The sequence below is a fragment of the Rhamphochromis sp. 'chilingali' genome (genome assembly GCF_963969265.1).
Source record: "Rhamphochromis sp. 'chilingali' genome assembly, chromosome: 3".
Classification (NCBI taxonomy): domain Eukaryota; kingdom Metazoa; phylum Chordata; class Actinopteri; order Cichliformes; family Cichlidae; genus Rhamphochromis; species Rhamphochromis sp. 'chilingali'.
Genome location: NC_137931.1, coordinates 9,033,511 through 9,052,121, shown reverse-complemented (window position 1 = coordinate 9,052,121; position 18,611 = coordinate 9,033,511). Strand labels below are relative to the sequence as shown.

General features: G+C 38.5%; 2 protein-coding genes across 4 annotated transcripts in view; one reads left to right on the top strand and one right to left on the bottom strand.

Annotated features, from left to right (window-relative positions):
* LOC308393254 (rho GTPase-activating protein 6-like) overlaps positions 1–18,611 on the bottom strand; it is a 143,582-nt gene that overhangs the window by 97,120 nt on the left and 27,851 nt on the right. The window lies entirely within an intron of this gene.
* Positions 2,197–6,251, top strand: LOC308393255 (uncharacterized protein). Of its 2 annotated transcripts, XM_080876894.1 has the most exons (5): positions 2,197–4,536; positions 5,111–5,235; positions 5,511–5,610; positions 5,716–5,825; positions 6,058–6,251. In XM_080876894.1, exons 1-5 carry the CDS (start codon positions 4,455–4,457, stop codon positions 6,244–6,246), a joined length of 606 nt encoding a protein of 201 aa, XP_080733020.1. In that variant the 5' UTR covers positions 2,197–4,454; the 3' UTR covers positions 6,247–6,251. The 2 variants fall into 2 exon arrangements, 1 of the variants encoding a protein (XP_080733020.1); XR_013970948.1 differs by lacking the exons at positions 2,197–4,536; positions 5,511–5,610 and having other exon boundaries at positions 4,621–5,235.

Genomic DNA, 18,611 nt, shown 5'->3' with positions numbered 1-18,611 from the left:
ACATGTGGACATGACTTAAACTTGCATTCTAACTAGTAGCCAGCAGAGGCAACACATGTGGTTGCAAAAAGATATCCGGTTATATAAAAAAAAGTCAATAGGAAACAGCTCACGGGTCCCTAGCTCTATGACCTCACATCATCTGCTTTAATGTCTTATTAAAAACAACATGATATTATAAGTTGCTAATGAATGATTATGCAGTATCCCTAATTTTCAGTCAGATCTGCTGCTTAATCTTGATGTCCAGCTTTAAAATGCTGAGATAGAGAAAAAAAGTTCAACTTGAGGTTTCAAATTAAGAGTTTTGTAACCAGCTGGTGACATCATGTTGGCTATGTCCATCTTTTTTATACAGCCTGTGGTTTAGTCTCCTGTGGCTCAATATAAAATCTAAATTCTGTAAATACAGGCTATCAACCAAATCTAAACATTCAGCTATCTTAGAGCCAGCATACCCCACATTTTCTTTACAATAGCTGAGTGTCTACATGTTTAACAGAAATCAAAATGGAAAGATTTACTAACTTCATGAAGCCAAAAAGCATACAGAGAACCTTTAAAGAACACGCAGTGAAGCACACACTGCACGTCTGAACACACACTGTATGACTGCAGTAAGTCATTTTAGAGCCTATTAAATCTCCATTAACACACAGCCTCCCTGCTAGCCAGAGCTAATCCGACACAGGTGTGTGTGTGTTTGTGGTAGGTTTTTTTTTTGGTTTTGTTTTGTTTTTTTGTTTTTACCTCATGTCTTCTTTCCCCCTATTTTCTCTTGGCATGTCTATTATTTTCCTACTTAGTTTCTCTCCATCTCTCACTCTCTAGACATTTCTCAATTTCATATCGGTAATTTAGCAAAAGTCCTCTTTTTCAGCATTCTCGCTTAAAGCTGGCAGCTTGACAACAGCAAACCCTCCTCCAATTAGGTCAAATTAAGGCAAATTGCAGCTCTCAGTGGGAAACCAAGCTGACACACCTCACACTCTTATTAAGCACAGTCATCTCTTCATGCTCAGCTCTAGAGTTTAGCTCTTTGAAATAATTTGTCTGCCTTTGTTTTGAGGCCTCCAAAAGTAAACCCTGCATGCTAATTGACATCTGACCTGCTACTTGAGGTCCCTCCATTAGCTTTTTCTTCTTCAGCCTTTAAGTTTCACTTTAATTATTTTGCAGTGAGAGACAAAAATAGATGCAAGGTTTGCTATTGCTATTGCTTTCGATTGTGTTCTTTACACTTTTGCTAAGTTTTCATCACTTGTCAGTCTTCTGTCTCGTCTTCTGCTTTTTAAAAAAAAATAAAAATTTCTGCTACGGGGAAAGTAAAAATGCAAGAAAGACCAAACAGCAGCCTGCAGGACTGAAAAATGCCAAGCCAAAGAGGTAGTGCCAAAAACTGCAGTTTTTGGAGTGGCCACTTGTGGCATTACAAAAGGCAATATTAAATTCTATTGACAGTTTTCAACTTGCTGTACAATACATAATTTAAAAAATAAATAAAACAAAATTCATCCACTTGGATACTGTTAAAATGTAAAGTAGATTAACAAATGTGCAACATGGACAGCCGTAGCCCATAACTGTCTGCTAGGCCTGAAGTCGCTGAACTGGACGTGGCCACCAGGTAAAAGTTTGTGAAATATGTCCGATACAAGTTGAGTGAACCTCATCAAATGAAGCTGTCCGATAACAACGCTATGGAGGTGTGTTGTTGAGGATTGTGTCAGTAATTGCCACTGGTTAGCCTCTGTTAGCTGCTGTTAGCCACCGCTAACAGAAACGAAAGCATTCTTTTAAGTGACTCTGACGTTGTCACACTCGGACACTTAGCGAATAAATTTTCATTCAATTTGTGAATGTAATCAAACTGTCTCTGAGAGGAAAAGTGTGTGGGTTTTTTGTTTTTTTTTTAGGAAACTTGAGTCTTACCTGGCATAATGTTAGCTTATAACTAACTATCATTGTTTAGCCAGCTAAAGCCAGTTAGTTGTTGGAAGGGTTGCATGTCTTATCTGCTGAAAATCAGTAATAACAATATCAGAAAATAAATAATCTATAAGCTAAGCTATTAAATAAGTTATTATATTACTAAAACTAATATAATCAACATTTTAGCTATATTTAGAGATTTTGAATGTTTACACTGCAAAAAACGATTTTCAAGAAAGTAAAAAAAACCTTGTTTATGGACATTTTTTCTTATTTTTTGCCTAAAAAGAAAATATATTCTTAACAAGCAAGTTTTGGACAAGAAAATAAAGCTTATTCTAGGAAAATATGTCTAACTTTTCCTTAAAAGGATATTTCAGCTCATCTTGAGCTTTATTTACCAGTTACAAGGCATGACAATGGTTTGGTTGAATTTCCAGAATAAAAATAAGATTATTTTTCTCATTTCAAGAGTAAGGGCATTTAAACAGCTGCTCAGTTTAAGAAATGTATTTATTGACACTAAAGTTTAATATAATTGCTGTCAAGTTTGACACAATATGCAGTATATGAACAAAGGCAGGAACTAAAAGCACATGGTAAACATGAAATACAGGCCCATTTGAAAAACAGAAACAGCACAACTCATTCACTTTAGGCCATGTCAAACAGAATAATAGATCAGCATCAGTATATCTATACTATGGCAATGCTAAAATCGCATTCAACTGTCAGAATTTATAGGAAAACAACAACTTAATTTTAAAAATTGTCACAAAACTGTCCAAAACAATAACCTGAAAATACAGTTCATGCATGTAAAGCAGTGTACCTTTTATAAAACATATGTTGAGCTCACGTGTAGTCCAATTACATCACCCAGGTAATATTTCATGACCGCACATGTCATATCTTTGTGTGTGAAACTGTAATATGGAATGGAATCTCATATCATATCATTGTTGGCTGGCTTTCCACCACTGAATCAGTCCTGTATGCCCACATGTTACTCAGATTTCTGTTCACTGCTGATGAGGGTTCCCTCCTAGAACTGCAATTGAGATTGGTTGATTAATTGACTAGTTGCGGATAAGGAAATTAAATACAAGGTACACTGATAATTTCTAAAAAATTTTAATGTCAGAAATATACTGCATTTTATAATTTACTCTAAAATATGCATGTTTTCAAGCTGAGTTTAATAAATGGATATTCATTTAATGCTCATTGCTATTTGGCAGCTTAACTGTAGTTTAAAAGCCTTGAAAAATCCTCAAAAACCTAAAATGGGAAAGCTAAACTAAAGAACACAGGAAACATGGAAAATGTTGCAAAAACCTTACAACCTTGAACAAGGAACATAAGACATGAAAACATCAGGGAGGGAACACAGATGATAACACAGGAGAGAATACAGACGATCCGACAAAGAACACACTAAATATACACACACAAAAGGAAACGAGGAATTGGCAGACAGGCACGAAACACAGCTGACACTAATCAGATGAGAAGAGACCAGGAGGAAGCAAAACAGAATACACCGATGCAGGGCAGGGACTATCAAAGTAAAACAGGAATAAACACGAATATCGAACCAGGGACAATACACTGAAGACAAGGGAGGTACAGAGAACACCTAAACACTGGAAATAATTAACAAATAACTAGGAAACTAACTGACACAATGAATATTAATAAACACAAACAACCAAGGAGACTGCGGACCATGACAATCGGTTTATTTAAAACAAAAGTTTAAAAAAATACAAAATGTTGTTTTCTCTAGTAGAAGAAATTAAACACTATCAGAATATTCTTTATAAATAGATAGCATTGTTGTGGATTATAAGGAATAAGCATTAACATATCTACTGTTAAGCTGTAAAAACAAGTAGACATCTAACATGAATATTTTATATGATTATTTTCAAAGATATTAAAGTATATAGTCAGTCTCACCTTACAGATTTTTGTGTCCTAATCGATCCGCTGCATCGTCCATTGGCAAGGTGGTCGGAGTGTGTTCGAAGAATGTGATACCAAAATTAGCTGTAAACACGATATTCTTTGACACATCCATCTATGCCACAATCTTCACGGAAATCTGGACTATGGCTATGTGCAGAATTAATATGACTCAGTAGGGATTTGAGGGTCAGACCCACAAAAACGATGTAGATAACACAGCGCCAAATCATTTTGTTTTACTGGTCTGTGAACTACTTTTCCCATAAAGTCAAGATAACCAGGATTATTCCATTATGGGGTAGGAATGGCTATCCTAATTCAGTGCCTTATAACAGCTGTAGTAAGTAACAGCACCCACACGTCAGTATTTACAGAACATAATCTAACTAAATAGTCAAATATTTAAATATATATCATTTTATAGGTATAAAAGAGCGAACTAAACCATTTCCGTACACAACCCCATACTCCTGAGTTGGTACAGCCCACCTTCCCGCCTCTAGCTCCGTGCCTAAGCGGTTGGATTGCAGGATTTTGGGGTCTGGGTGTAGATGCGATACAGTTGGTACAGTGTGAAGAAATTAAGGCACGCTATGGAAAAACTGGACGAAATAACAATTGCCAACCTGAAAGGTATGTGACTGTTTTGTTTTTTCTATGTTTTGTGTTCTGGTATGTTGAATGTTAAGTCGCTAGCATGGCAGGCTATACCCGGTTGTTAGCTTAGCTTAGCTGTGCGGTTAGCTTAGTTGCATTAGCATTTTTAAATATGCTAGTGCAGAAAGTTATGAAAGAATTCATGTCCAGTTATTAGTTTCAGTGTCTGTGAATTTATTCAACAAGTGTGCAAAGTGCCATAAGTTAATGCCAGTTTTACAGAAATTGTGGGAGTTTCAAATTTCTATTAGTGAAGTTATTTCATTATATACTTTAGCCCAGGAAGCAAAAAAAAAAAATACATTTATATGTATACATGCATTTAATTGATGTATCACAAATATATTACTTTTACCAGTCAATAGGAGGAAGGTAATTTAGAACCTGTGGAGCAGTGAGGAGGGAGAATAATGGAATAGAGTCATGGTTTTAAATGGTAAATATTAAATTATGTTTCCTATGTATCCTGTCTGTTACCCAAGCAAAGCTGTCAGCTGGCTTGCACATGAGGATAATGCAATGTAGTGATAATTGGAAACTCGTATTGCAGAAGCAAATGTTGGAGAAGACCTGCTCTCATCACTTTCACGAGATGACATCAAAGATCTGTTTCCTGGTCCTGAACATTGCCTCAGGCGTCGGGCTCTATGGCTTGCAGTGCACAAATGTGAAGAAGTAAGTTCTGTCCTATCGCTGTGTGACAAAACTGAGAACACACCAGCTTGTTTTATGCAGTTTCAAATAATTCCACCAATACTCACTTAACAGATAGACAGTAGAATCTTCTTTAGTTTTGATTTAAATCAAGTGGCCTACACATTTATTAAATATACATATTTTTTATTGTTCAACACTTTACTGATATTTTGTTGTACTATCTTTCATATTTAGAGACCTAAAGTTCTTGTGCAATTTTATGTGAAATTAGCCCTATGTACACTGTATTTTAGAACAAGACTGCTGCTGAAAAAACGCTAACAACTACTGGAGATGGTGACTTCTTCAGAGAGGAACCCAGCACTTACCTCCATCCAAAAACTTTGGATGGAGGTAATGCTACAGTATCTTGATTTGTCTACATTTATGCTTTGCAGATTACATTATTTGCAATGTTTAATGGTGTTGCCCTGTCTTATTTTTCTTTTTTCAAACCAGTGGAACATGCAGCAGCTGTGTTCAGAGCCCTTCCCATGCTTTTCCCTTCCAGCACAGTACCACCTAAGAAGCTGGGCATCTGTAGTGAGGCTTTTTTCCATGTCCTAAAGGTAAGGCTGCAATATTCTATGTGTATATATTGTTGAATTTTGCAGTTACTCATGTTTTCATTTTATATATTTTACTGTGGAGTCAGTCAAATATTCTTAAAGTTCAGATCCCCATAACATGTTGATGTTAATAAAACCTACAAAAAAAGTTGATCTATTTTAAACTGTAATGCAACTCAAAAATTGTGTTTCTTACAGTCTTGTTCTAATACTCTTTTTTTCTGTCATGTAGACTTCAGAAGACCCTGAAGGCTACCTGCGTCAGCGACCCCTGGCTTGTCCAGTTCTGCTTGTCTCTGAAGGCAACTGCATGATAGCTGTTGGAACCACACCGGTGAGCACTTTTGACCGGAAGGATCTTAATGAGGGACTGCTCTATCTGATGGCATATTACTATGCCCTCCACCTCACATATCCATAGTGCATTTCCACACTGCTGTCTGTCTTGCAAACTGAAATACTCAAAGACTCCATCCATGACCGAGATTCAACCCCCTCTTACAAGAAGGCGCTTGGTGAGTGGAAGTCATTCATTGAGTGAGTCTCCCAGATGACAGACTCCATCTGCCTTGTTTATCAGACTCAGTGTTAGTCAGTGAGGTTGTTTTTTTTTCTATAGAAAAGTTGTTCAAATGTAAAACACTTGTTTGTTTGTGTGGTCGTTAAACTTGTTCTTCTAAAATGTTATGTAATATAGGATTTGAAATAGTGATTGTTTTAAGCTTCAGCAAAATTTATTTTTGATACCAGCCATGAGTGTGTTATACTGTTATTATTCGTTTTAAGAGTATCTGGAATATGCACTTCTTATATTGGCCATGTTACACAGTACCCTGCTGAAATGTATAATTTTAGGCATGATTCTCCTGGAACAGACCTCAGTGAGTTACTGACCCATTGCTGTGTCAATAAAAGCGCAAAATCTAAGAGTGCTTTTGCTGTCTTAATTTAAGATGAATTCCCTTATTTTTAGTAGCTTTTTGAAGAGATGGTGTCTTATTCTCAGGAATTTTTGCTGATTATTGTTCTCAGAGTCGAAACATAATTCTTATAGTTAGCTCAATCAAGAAAGAAACAATTCAGTTTTAAGAAAATTTGTCCTATAGTAAGGTGTTTTTTTTAATGTGAAAAATCTAAATTAAGGTGTAGAATCTTAAAGTAAGCAAATAATTCTTGAAAACAGCTTGTTCAAGAAAGCATAATACTCATTTTAGGTGCAGATTTTCTAAATATCAAAGTGTCTTTTACTTATAATAAGTCACATTTTCTTCAAATAAGCATACATTTTAGACAATTTTGTCTAGTTAAAAGGCATATGGCAGTTAGATTAATTTGCTAGTTTTAAGAATTCTAGTCAAGCAACTTTTGCTTACCCCATTGGCAGATTTTTTTGCTCAAAACAAGAAAAATTTGTCAGATTTAAGAATATTTGGCTTGTTTCAAGTATAGCTGTTTTTGCAGTGTAGCAGATTTCCTCGTTCTTTTAGAATTCTCATAAATCTGGAAATCTTTTTAATAGAATCCTGTTGGGCTACAGAGGGTTAATTATTTTAGCATGCTAGCTATGTTAGCTAGCATTAGCTTATAACTGAGCATTCCAGCTTCTTTCAAAAGAAGGTAGAGTACACTGGTCACACTGGCCAAAAATAATAAAAATGATTTGAAAATGAGTCAAGAATTTAGAGGGTGATGCCTTGTGGCTACATACAACTTTTTATATTGGCGATTGCTAGTAGGGCTTTTCTAAAGACTGTTCAGAGTAGATAAAGGACTATTTAAATAGGAAAAGTCAGCAAAGTGCAGGGTTAAGCTTCATTTTACAAAAATGAAGTTTTCCTATGATTTTTTCTTCTTCTTTTTTTTGTAAAAGCAAACGTGTTTTTATCATTCCAATCCAAAAGGTAGGTCAACAATTTTTGAATCTTCTGGGACTACTGGACCTCAAAAACTAATATCCCATATATGAGCATGCACACGCACACTCAGATACACACACCAAAATGTTCTGGGAAGGTGCGCTGCAGGAGAGAATAGGATCTCTGCTTGGAAGTGACGCTGTTCCCTACTAAAGCAGTACAAACACACATTGTTATGTTTGTGTGTGTGTGGATGTGTGTGGATAATGTGTGTGCTGGTGACAGTACAAACAACTCCATTCGGCTGCAGTTACCTTATGAGCATACTAAGCTAGTGTGTAATAAGAACAACACATACCCACATTTACCAGAAGATTTTATTGCTCAGATAGCTTTAACAGCAGGGGACGTGATTGTATCAGTGCTCTGCAGCCCACAACCAATCAAGAAAACATCATCTATATAAATAAGGCTTAAATGTTTGAGGGCTGTAAAACATTCTTATGGAGTTAACATGTTTCGGGAACTCAGATCAAATCGCTGGATTTTTCCTCCTTGTCCAGTGCATTTATTAAAGGTTTTATTTGGCCCCAGTGCTGTGAAATACACTCTGCCTGCAGCCGTTATCAGCTATTGTCATGTATTTATAAGATACTTATGACACAGAAATGCTGAAGAGACAGATGTGTGCAGCTGTGACTGGCCACAACACAGCCCACCCACATTTTTACAGTGATTCATCTTGTGTGTGTGTGTGTGTCCATGTTTGCATGTGAGACAGTCAGGAGACAGCTCAGTGTTCCCCAAGTTTGTCCACAAACCAAAAGGGTTATTAGAAGCTTGCTGGTGCCCTCTGCTGGCTAAAAAAATTTCTACATTTAATTTAAACATGGCCGCATTTTACTGAATTACATTAGATGATAATGGCATTTCTATATCCTCAGAAAGGCAGGTTCAGGGCTTAAAAATATTGCCCTAATGATATTGGTTAAACCCCCAGTCTTCAGCTGATGCTGTTTTTTCTGATGTCATGAATTTTTAATTGAGTTTACATGTTGTGTGTTATCCATCACTCCCATGTGTGTCTGTTTCTTTCTTCGTTCCTGTTTTTTGAATCGCCATTGTTTCCTATCATGCATAGATTGAAACACTCAACTCTACTTAGTTCCTTGCTTTTACACCCCCTGCCTGTTGCTTGTGTTTACATATCGGGCCCTCTTTCCTAACAAACCATGACAGGAAATTTCTTGTTTTAAAGCTCAAGCTCTAGCTAAGTCTTTTTTTAACTGACTAAATTTATTAATATTTGTTTTAGTAATGAGTAATAAGGAACTCAGGGGTCTCTCATTAACTGGAGGTGGAGACGTGTTGATAGAAAATCTACGGCACAGAACAAGTTTAAATGCACTGGTTCAGTGTTGGTATCATGCAGCTGCTACTCATAGATCCTCCAGAATTACTCCAACTGTGTGCAATGAACTTGCGGTCTTGTTGCCTTTGAAATGGTGGCTTAAAAGATGGGAACCACTTGAAGTCTGTCTTCAAAGCAACTTTGGTGCGTCAAGATGGTGCTAAAATAGCCAGAAGATGGCGCAGTGGCTGACAGTCGCATGGCAAGCAAAATGTTGCTGGTTTGATTCCAGCCAGTTGTGTCAGGAAGGGAATCTGGCATAAAACCGTCGAATCAAAACCAGTGGTTCTACCTGTTGTAGCGACCCCTTGTCCCAAGGGAGTAGCTGAATTACAGAATTACATAGGTGCTTGGCAATCTTGCTTTCATATAATCAGATTACAACCAGATGGCTTCTACTCATCAGCACAGACTGACTAAGACTGACTGAAACATAAATTAATAAATGATTATTTGCAAACCTTCACAAGTCTATCTGAGAGCAATTACAGTCACTTCAGGTCGGACTGCAATTGTGTAGATACAGGTTGCAGAGAAATTTCAGTGGCTGCAACTACTTGCAATTGGTTGCTGACTGCGAAAAACTTCCATGCAATCACCAATCACTCGTTACAAGGAGGCTGCTGCCCTGGTTTAACTGTAGCGTGACTGAGCCATCACAACATGATTTTTATCTCCGCACGTTTTTCTCTTTCTTGGCTTTTTGTGGAAACCTGCACTAAGAGAAAGTTTGACTTTCAGTAGGTAACAAAAATAGAGATGATTCAGGTTTGTGGGATTGTACATTTCTACCTGTACTTGCACCCCAACAAGCCATATGTATGGTGGCCTGGAGAGGTCAAACGCACTGCAACTCAAGAAAACACCAGCAAATAGAAAATTGCTGTAAAAACACACAAAACACAACAGAAGTTGAATAAAACACAATGGAAAGAGAAAAAACTAAAGTGTTTTTGCTGAGAAGACAATGCGATGGAACTGCTCCGGAAACAATGAGCTGACAGTAACAATAGCAACTCATGACTAGCTAATAGCAAACACGTATCTACATTATGTATCTACAGTATTATATGTCTCATGCGATTAAAACACACATTAGAATTCTTTTTTTTTCTATTCTTTTTCATCTCCGTGCAGTTCTTCACATGTTTTGGTTTCCGTCACTTCCTCAGCTGGTCCGTCACATTATTGTTTCTCCAGAAACACTTCTGCTGAATTTTCTGTGATTTTATTTTTATTTTCTACTTCTATGGTTTTTATTTAACTTTCATTGTTTTTTGTGTGCTGATTCTGTGTTTTTCTATTTGTTGGTGTTTTATTAAGTTGGAGTCTATTTGACTTTGCTGTTGTTTTTTTGTTTTGTTTTTTAATAAAAAGGAATATGAAATATATTACAACTCCAATAGTGTGTACGTGTGTGAGAACACAATATCCACAAACAGAAGTTTGTGCTATAGACCAGCAGTGTCAAACATATGGCTCTGGAGGCCAGAAAACAGCCTGAAGGATCCAGCCAAATTTTCACTGTGGTTTGTCCTTAAGTGTGGACCACATGGAGTGAGTCTATAATATAAATAGTGTTTCAATTGCTTTAATCTGTCACAGCTCAGACACTTTTAACTTTTAGTGAGCATTTTTTAGGAGTTCAATGTCTTTTCAGTGTTTATATGAGTAGACTTTAACATAAGCAAGCACTGAAAAAATTTGTCTGGGTACCATGTGTGTGGGTTAGGGGTGAACGGCTTGTGTTTTAATAACAAAAGTGCCCACTAGATGGCATTTTGATGCAGATTCTCAGTCAGCATTGCCATTACATTACCTTTCTGATAAACTAACTTACAATATTAGTTTCCTCGCCAGAAACTCTGCATTATAAAGTCTGAGTTTAAGAATATCCACACCGTTGTTTAACTGGAGATATATGCTGCGCCTCGACCCATTCCTCTGCTGAGCTGTTTTTCTATTTATAGCCGCAGAGCTCCGGCTGCCTCGTTCTGTTTTGCTTCCCTACTGTTTGACAGATTTGTGGCTTGATGGGGTGAAGGGGGTCATCTGGTTTAAATCACTTTGCTTTTCAGGCACTGCAACCATTGATTTGCACCCTTGGATGATAAGGAGTTGCGTAGAGGTTGATCAGCTGGGCAGGAAAAAAAGGGTTCAGCCTATAATAGATCTGTTAGTAAGATGATCTGTGGGTGTCACTTGAGTATTTGCCTCAATGTGACTTCATTTCTAGTGCTTACACCCTACTGACCTATTGGCCCCAAAAAGAAACTTGCAGCAGATGTATGCAGCAAACTCAGTGCTCAGTTCATCAGCAGCATGGATATTTCTCATCTGTATTTTATGCATGAAAAAAAAAAGAATGAGTAAATGTTTATGCTATGCTTAGTGACACAAGTGAGGGACAAATCAACATTGCTTGAGAGAAAGTCCCTAAGACGTTCCCAATTGAATTAAGTGTTCAGCCAATTGTTGAGTGTACTCCCAGCAGATAACCGAGGTGGCCAAGAGATGTGCGGAAAGCAGGGAGACGATAAGCTGCTGGAAAGAAGATGGCTGACTGTGTAGTGAGCAGTGTTTTGTGACGATAGCCAACACTGTGGGAAAATCACAAAAGGAAAACACCCAGAGATTAGTTTTAGGGGTTTTTTTTTCCCATCATTGACTTGTAAAACATAAGTAAACAATACAATGTGCATGTCACAGTTTTAGGTTCAGACCAAAAGCCAAACAGTTCTTAAATGAATCACAAAAACAATTAGAAATATGCCCTTACTATCAGGGGTTTACTGGTTATGGCTGAAAGGAGGGTGATATTTTTTTCTTCTTTTGTTATTTGGGAACTGGAAAGTGCACATCAGATTTTATAAGCAAAGGCAGATGTCACAATAGAGGCTTTTTTTTTTTATTAGCTCATGATATCATCGAAGTCCTTCTAGAGGCAACTCATCAGCAATGAAGGAACGTGTAAATGAGTGGGAAGCGAGCCACAATTTTCAGTTTCAGTAGGAGATAAAAGCTGGCACAGTCTCATTTCTCCATGTTGGTTTTGTTCCTACATTGTCATAACGGTGTTGGTCCAGGATCAGTATTGCAGGTGACCAATCGTCTGAGCATTTACTTAGCATTAGGCAAGAAGGTAGCAAATGCTATAAAAAATATCACTTGCAAACCAACATGATTTGAATCAGAATATAGTTTTGTATGAACAAAGCTATGACATCATTGCAAAATGACTGGTCAGTTTCAGTGTTTATACACGGCCAACATTAATTATAATGATGCAGGAACAACACCAACACGGGGATATCAGATACAATAAAAAGCTGCAAATGTGCAATCTGATATCTGATAGCCCGGTGTTGGTGTCAGGGTGGGGTCAGGGTTAGGACAGGGTTCTGGTTAAGCCTGAATTATACTCAGCAGCAGACATGGACATGGTCAACTAGAGACCCAATGGCCAAGTAGTCATTCCTGTTATACTTCTTTGAAGTCTGCTTGAAATCTGGTATCTGGGTGCAAATTCTCTGCTGACTAGTCATAGCTACAAAAACAGGCAGTTATGTGGACATCTATGCGAACCCTCACACTTCCAAATTTACATCACAAGAGGACTCGCAGATGCATAAAATCTACTTTAGGGTTAGGGTGTGCTGTATGATGGAATGTGTGGGTCCACATTGAAAATCCATAGCAATGAAGAAATGACGTGCTAACTCACCTAATGGATATAATAAGACACAAAAGAGTTTTTTAAAAAAGCATCCTAATACATGTTTTTTCTAAGACAGCAAATTAAATGCCAGCGACCACACACAGTGGAAACAGTGTACACGTGTCAGTTCAAAAAACATGATTTGCTAATTGTTTCCCTTTTTGACTTGGAGGCAATGCCAGGAGGTCTGCCTCTGTTAGCATTTTAGAATTATCCCATACATTTCTATCCAGGTTTCTTTGAGTGCTTTGTCTACTCATGTCAATGTCATTACCAGCTTTGATGCTGTAACCAAGCAACATCACCCACACATCTTTAGACTCAACACTGCACTTTCTCTGGTTCCTCTGGTAGACTGAATGTATCATAGTGACGATACAGTAGGCAAAGAACAGAGTGAGACATACAGAGATTCCTCAATTTGTTGGTAAGATATATCCTTTCAGATTAATAGAGCGAAATGGTCCAAAAGACAAATGTAGGTGCTTATTTTGCACATCTATGCGAATGAGTGCATGCAAGATTTAATATGCAGTTAGTACAGTGGGGCAAAAAAGTATTTAGTCAGCCACCGATTGTGCAAGTTCCCCCACTTAAAATGATGACAGAGGTCAGTAATTTGCACCAGAGGTACACTTCAACTGTGAGAGACAGAATGTGAAAAAAAAATCCATGAATTCACATGGTAGGATTTGTAAAGAATTTATTCATAAATTAGGGTGGAAAATAAGTATTTGGTCACCTCAAACAAGGAAAATCTCTGGCTCTCACAGACCTGTAACGTCTTCTGTAAGAAGCTTTTCTGTCCCCCACTCGTTACCTGTATGAATGGCACCTTTTTGAACTCATCATCTGTATAAAAGACACCTGTCCACAGCCTCAAACAGTCAGATTCCAAACTCCGCCATGGCCAAGACCAAAGAGCTTTCGAAGGACACCAGGAAAAGTATTGTAGACCTGCACCAGACTGGGAAGAGTGAATCTACAATAGGCAAGCAGCTTGGTGTGAAAAAATCAACTGTGGGAGCAATCATCAGAAAATGGAAGACATACAAGACCACTGATAATCTCCCTCGATCTGGGGCTCCACGCAAGATCTCATCCCGTGGGGTCAAAATGATCATGAGAACGGTGAGCAAAGATCCCAGAACCACACGGGGGGACCTGGTGAATGACCTGCAGAGAGCTGGGACCAAAGTAACAAAGGTCACCATCAGTAACACACTACAACGGCAGGGAATCAAATCCCGCAGTGCCAGACGTGTTCCGCTGCTGAAGCCAGTGCATGTCCAGGCCCGTCTGAAGTTTGCCAGAGAGCACATGGATGATACAGCAGAGGATTGGGAGAATGTCATGTGGTCAGATGAAACCAAAGTAGAACTTTTTGGTATAAACTCAGCTCGTCGTGTTTGGAGGAAGAAGAATACTGAGTTGCATCCCAAGAAGGCCATACCTACTGTGAAGCATGGGGGTGGAAACATCATGCTATGGGGCTGTTTTTCTGCCAAGGGGACAGGACGACTGATCCGTGTTAAGGACAGAATGAATGGGGCCATGTATCGTGAGATTTTGAGCCAAAACTTCCTTCCATCAGTGAGAACTTTGAAGACGAAACGAGGCTGGGTCTTCCAACATGACAATGATCCAAAACACACCGCCCGGGCAACAAAGGAGTGGCTCCGTAAGAAGCATTTGAAAGTCCTGGAGTGGCCTAGCCAGTCTCCAGACCTCAACCCCATAGAAAATCTGTGGCGGGAGTTGAAAGTCCGTGTTGCTCGGCGACAGCCCCAAAACATCACTGCTCTCGAGAAGATCTGCATGGAGGAATGGGCCAAAATACCAGCTACTGTGTGTGCAAACCTGGTAAAGACCTATAGTAAACGTTTGACCTCTGTTATTGCCAACAAAGGTTATGTTACAAAGTATTGAGTTGTATTTTTGTTATTGACCAAATACTTATTTTCCACCCTGATTTACGAATAAATTCTTTACAAATCCTACCATGTGGATTCATGGATTTTTTTTTCACATTCTGTCTCTCACAGTTGAAGTGTACCTCTGGTGCAAATTACTGACCTCTGTCATCATTTTAGGTGGGGGAACTTGCACAATCGGTGGCTGACTAAATACTTTTTTGCCCCACTGTATATGTAAAAACAAAGTTTCACAGAAACTTTAAATGTAAACATTTGAATGTAATGTCTCCCAGAAAAGATGTTGAGCAACTACTGAATTAAGTGAACTTTCATTTGTTTTGACCCTGGTGGTACAGCTAGATTCAAAGTTACAAGGGGATCAGGAAGAGTGAGTCATCCTCTGGGAACCATAAAAGTCAGCACAGTCATTTATGGCAGCTAGCTTTTGACACAGATGAGTCAGCAAAGGTAGACACAAACTTGACAGAGAACTGCAAACGAAATGTGCAGATATCTGAAAAATGACACTGAATCTTTATGTCAGAGAACAAATTGCTGCATGGCGTCACTCTAGTACTTGGAAAGGTGAAACTGGACCTATCCAACAAACTCAGGCTGCCATCCCAGATTGGTTCTCAAAACTAAACTCAAACTGGTGTGATCTCATCTTTGTTTCCTTCAGTGGCTCCATGTAGCTTAGGTTGCAGATTGGAAAGCAGAGGGGTTTGTAGGCATGTCCATAAAAGTGAGTCAATAAAACAAAGAATGGATGGGAGTGAGCTTCTCTGAAGAAAAATAAAACCAGGGAAAAAGAGAGAGAGAGAAAGTGAAGAGCAGTAGAGAGGAAGTCGGGGGTCACTCAGTCAGCCGCCAGCCCTATTTCAGTAGGAGCCCCGGGGCCTCGGCATGAAGCTCTGACCTGGAATTCCAAATAAATAATTCCCTAAACCTCCCCACTGAGAGAGACTCACGCACACAAGCACACACACACACACACGTACGAGAACGGGGTACACCCAGCAAAATTCACATTTTCTCTAAATCCACGGCTTATTTAAACTACTTTAACAAGTATTTGATTTATTTGATATGGGGAAACTGGATAAGGCTACAAGGTAAAATATGTACACGAACACACATGCGCACACACGCGAATACATAAAAATGCACACAATCACAAGTACTAATTCTCAAAGCTTAGCCCTCGGAGCAGCCTGAATCCTCCATGAGTGTGAGTGAGAACAGAAGTTAATCTGGACTAAACACGGCACCAAAACGATTTTATTCTGTAATAAATAGACATGAAAAATGATGCACGCAGCTGCTGTACAAACATAAGAGTTGTAACAAAGACAAATTCTACTGAAAATACTTGTGAGGCTATAAGCAAGATGCCCTCCGTACAACTCAAGCTTCAAATCAAGTCTCGTTCCTGTTTTTTTTTTTTAAAGCAAAACAAAGCAGCAGAGCTTGATCAAATTTAAAATTTTAAAAATGGATTTTATTCCTTTGGGCTCATTTTTCAGCAGTAGGACAGGAAATGAACTTGGAGTGTCCTTTTGATATGCTTTATGAGGATGATGCACACATAGAAGACAGATATTTAGGCTATATGCAGACAGATGACATGACAGAAAAACACAGTCTGCTAAGCTTTACTAAACTCAATCTGTAACTGGAAATGTTTTATATCAAAGACAACTCTAGAAAAAATGTGTACCCTTGTGAAATATATGGGGTTTATGCTTTCTTAGCCTCCTCTATATTGTACCACAGGTACTGGACTTTGATTATTGTCTCATATTGCATACTCTTAAACTTGCTATTTTGAAGTGGATTACGCTAATGAATATCATAGTTTCATACAGTATCATGTGTCCAGATGCTGTACTGGACACAACAGTGGAGAAAAATGAGCGTGGAACTCTGTAAACTCGTCTTCCAGAATGATCACCACTTTGTTTGGTGGTTGCTAGCTTTCCTCTGTGTAATCAGTCTCCAGCCAGTAGAAGAAGTGCACTGTCACTACCCGATCCGTACCGGAAACCCGATCGGTACCCCGCATGCGCGAAAGGTTTCTACTTCCGGTCGTAGCGTTTTACGATAGTTATGGGTCAGAGTATCTGTTAAGATGTTAAGAATAACAAGTATATCTTAAAATGTTTGCAATAATGAAGCATTTCAGTACAATGTAGACAAAAACGAAAAATAAAAAGAAAGTTACGGATCAGGACTCTCCGATCCTTACTGCGCATGTGTAAAGTCTGACCGTACAAATCGGGTCTACCCGATCCGTACCGCGCATGTGCAGATGTTTTCTTCTTCTTCTGTTCGTTTAATGGCAGTTTACTCCCCAGTGTACGAGGATACCGCCACCTGCTGACCGAGCAAATAAACCCTATTATAAACTGAATTAGCGTCATTACAAACGTGTGTTAAATTTGATTTAGCAATAGTCGAGTGTGTTTATGCTTGTCTGTGAGGAGAGGATTGTTGGAATAGTGATGATGATGTGCGCTATCACTGTCAATTGTCAGTAAACACTTAAACACTCCTGACCCAGTATGAACCTTCCAGATCCCTCAGGTCATCTGGATCCGGTCTTTTATCAGTTCCCAGAGTCAGAACCAGACACGGAGAAGCTGCATTCAGCTTTTATGCTCCTTATATCTGGAACAAACTCCCAGAAAGCCTCAGATCAGCTGAAACACTCAGTTCATTTAAATCCAGGTTGAAGACTCACCTGTTCTCAGCTGCATTTGAATAAAGCACCAAATCCACACTTTTAAGCTTAAATTTCAAAACTTACATTTAACTACTGATTTTATCTACTGTTCTGATTTTATCTGTTTTGATTTTATATACTGTTTTGTTTGTTTGTTTGTTTGTTAATTAGTTAGTTAGTTTATTTGCTTGTTTTAATCAATTTTAAATCATGCTTTTTATTTGTTCTTGTTTCTAATGTCTCTGTAAAGCACTTTGAATCACCTTGTTGTTGAATTGTGCTATACAAATAAACTTGCCTTGCCTTGCCTTGCCTTAATCTGGCTGATGAATCTACACGTGAGATATTACAAAGTCTGCATTATTAACTCTGTAATTAGGCGCCATTCTTCTTATTTTACGGCGCTGTTGCTCAATCGGGGGACACTCTCTGTTGAGGAGAAAAGCATGAATTTCTTTGTATACGGATTATCCATTGTTTAAATGTCCCGGGCAGTCGAAAAGGAGGCAGAGCTGTTGAGAAATGCTAGGAGCTAACTGGGCGCTAACCGTATCATTCAAATATATTGAATGTCGCACTGTTGGCAAAGAGAGGAAGTGACGTAGGATTTGCGCATGCGGGGTACCGATCGGGTTTCCGGTACGGATCGGGTAGTGACATGCACCTTATCAGGACATAGCTAATGCTAAGCTAATACTAGCTAGCTAACAGCAATCCGGTCGTTAAGTGATGACGTGACGAATACTTCCGGGCCTAAAGTAGTCTGCATTTAATATGGCTTTTGTGTTGTTAACATGTTTAATGTTTTGTATTTTCTTCTATTAAATCTCAAAAAGCTCCTAAAATAGTCAGTGATCACTGTTGACCTCCCTCGGCTTTTATTACCGCTAATCATTTATTTAAGCTCAGTTTTTAAAACTTTAGGATTAGGGATGGGTACCGGTGTCCTGACATAAACGGTAGTAACCAGACCGAAAAGCAGCGCACATTTCGGTGCTTTATTTCGGTGCTTTTTTTTCCTGAGCTGTGATACACTTCTAGCCAATCATTTTACGTTTCCGAGGATAGTAGGCGGGGCCAGGTACGTACGTTCTTTTAGAGCAGAGCTACAGATTAAAATGTCCAAGGCGAAGCGGTCAAAAGTCTGGCTGTACTTCACA

Coding starts and splice junctions, on each gene's coding strand:
- LOC308393255 (XM_080876894.1), top strand. CDS start 4,455: ATGCGATACAGTTGGTACAGTGTGAAGAAATTAAGGCACGCTATGGAA. Junction 5,236..5,510: donor CAGTGCACAAATGTGAAGAA/GTAAGTTCTGTC, acceptor ACTGTATTTTAG/AACAAGACTGCTGCTGAAAA. Junction 5,611..5,715: donor TCCAAAAACTTTGGATGGAG/GTAATGCTACAG, acceptor TTTTCAAACCAG/TGGAACATGCAGCAGCTGTG.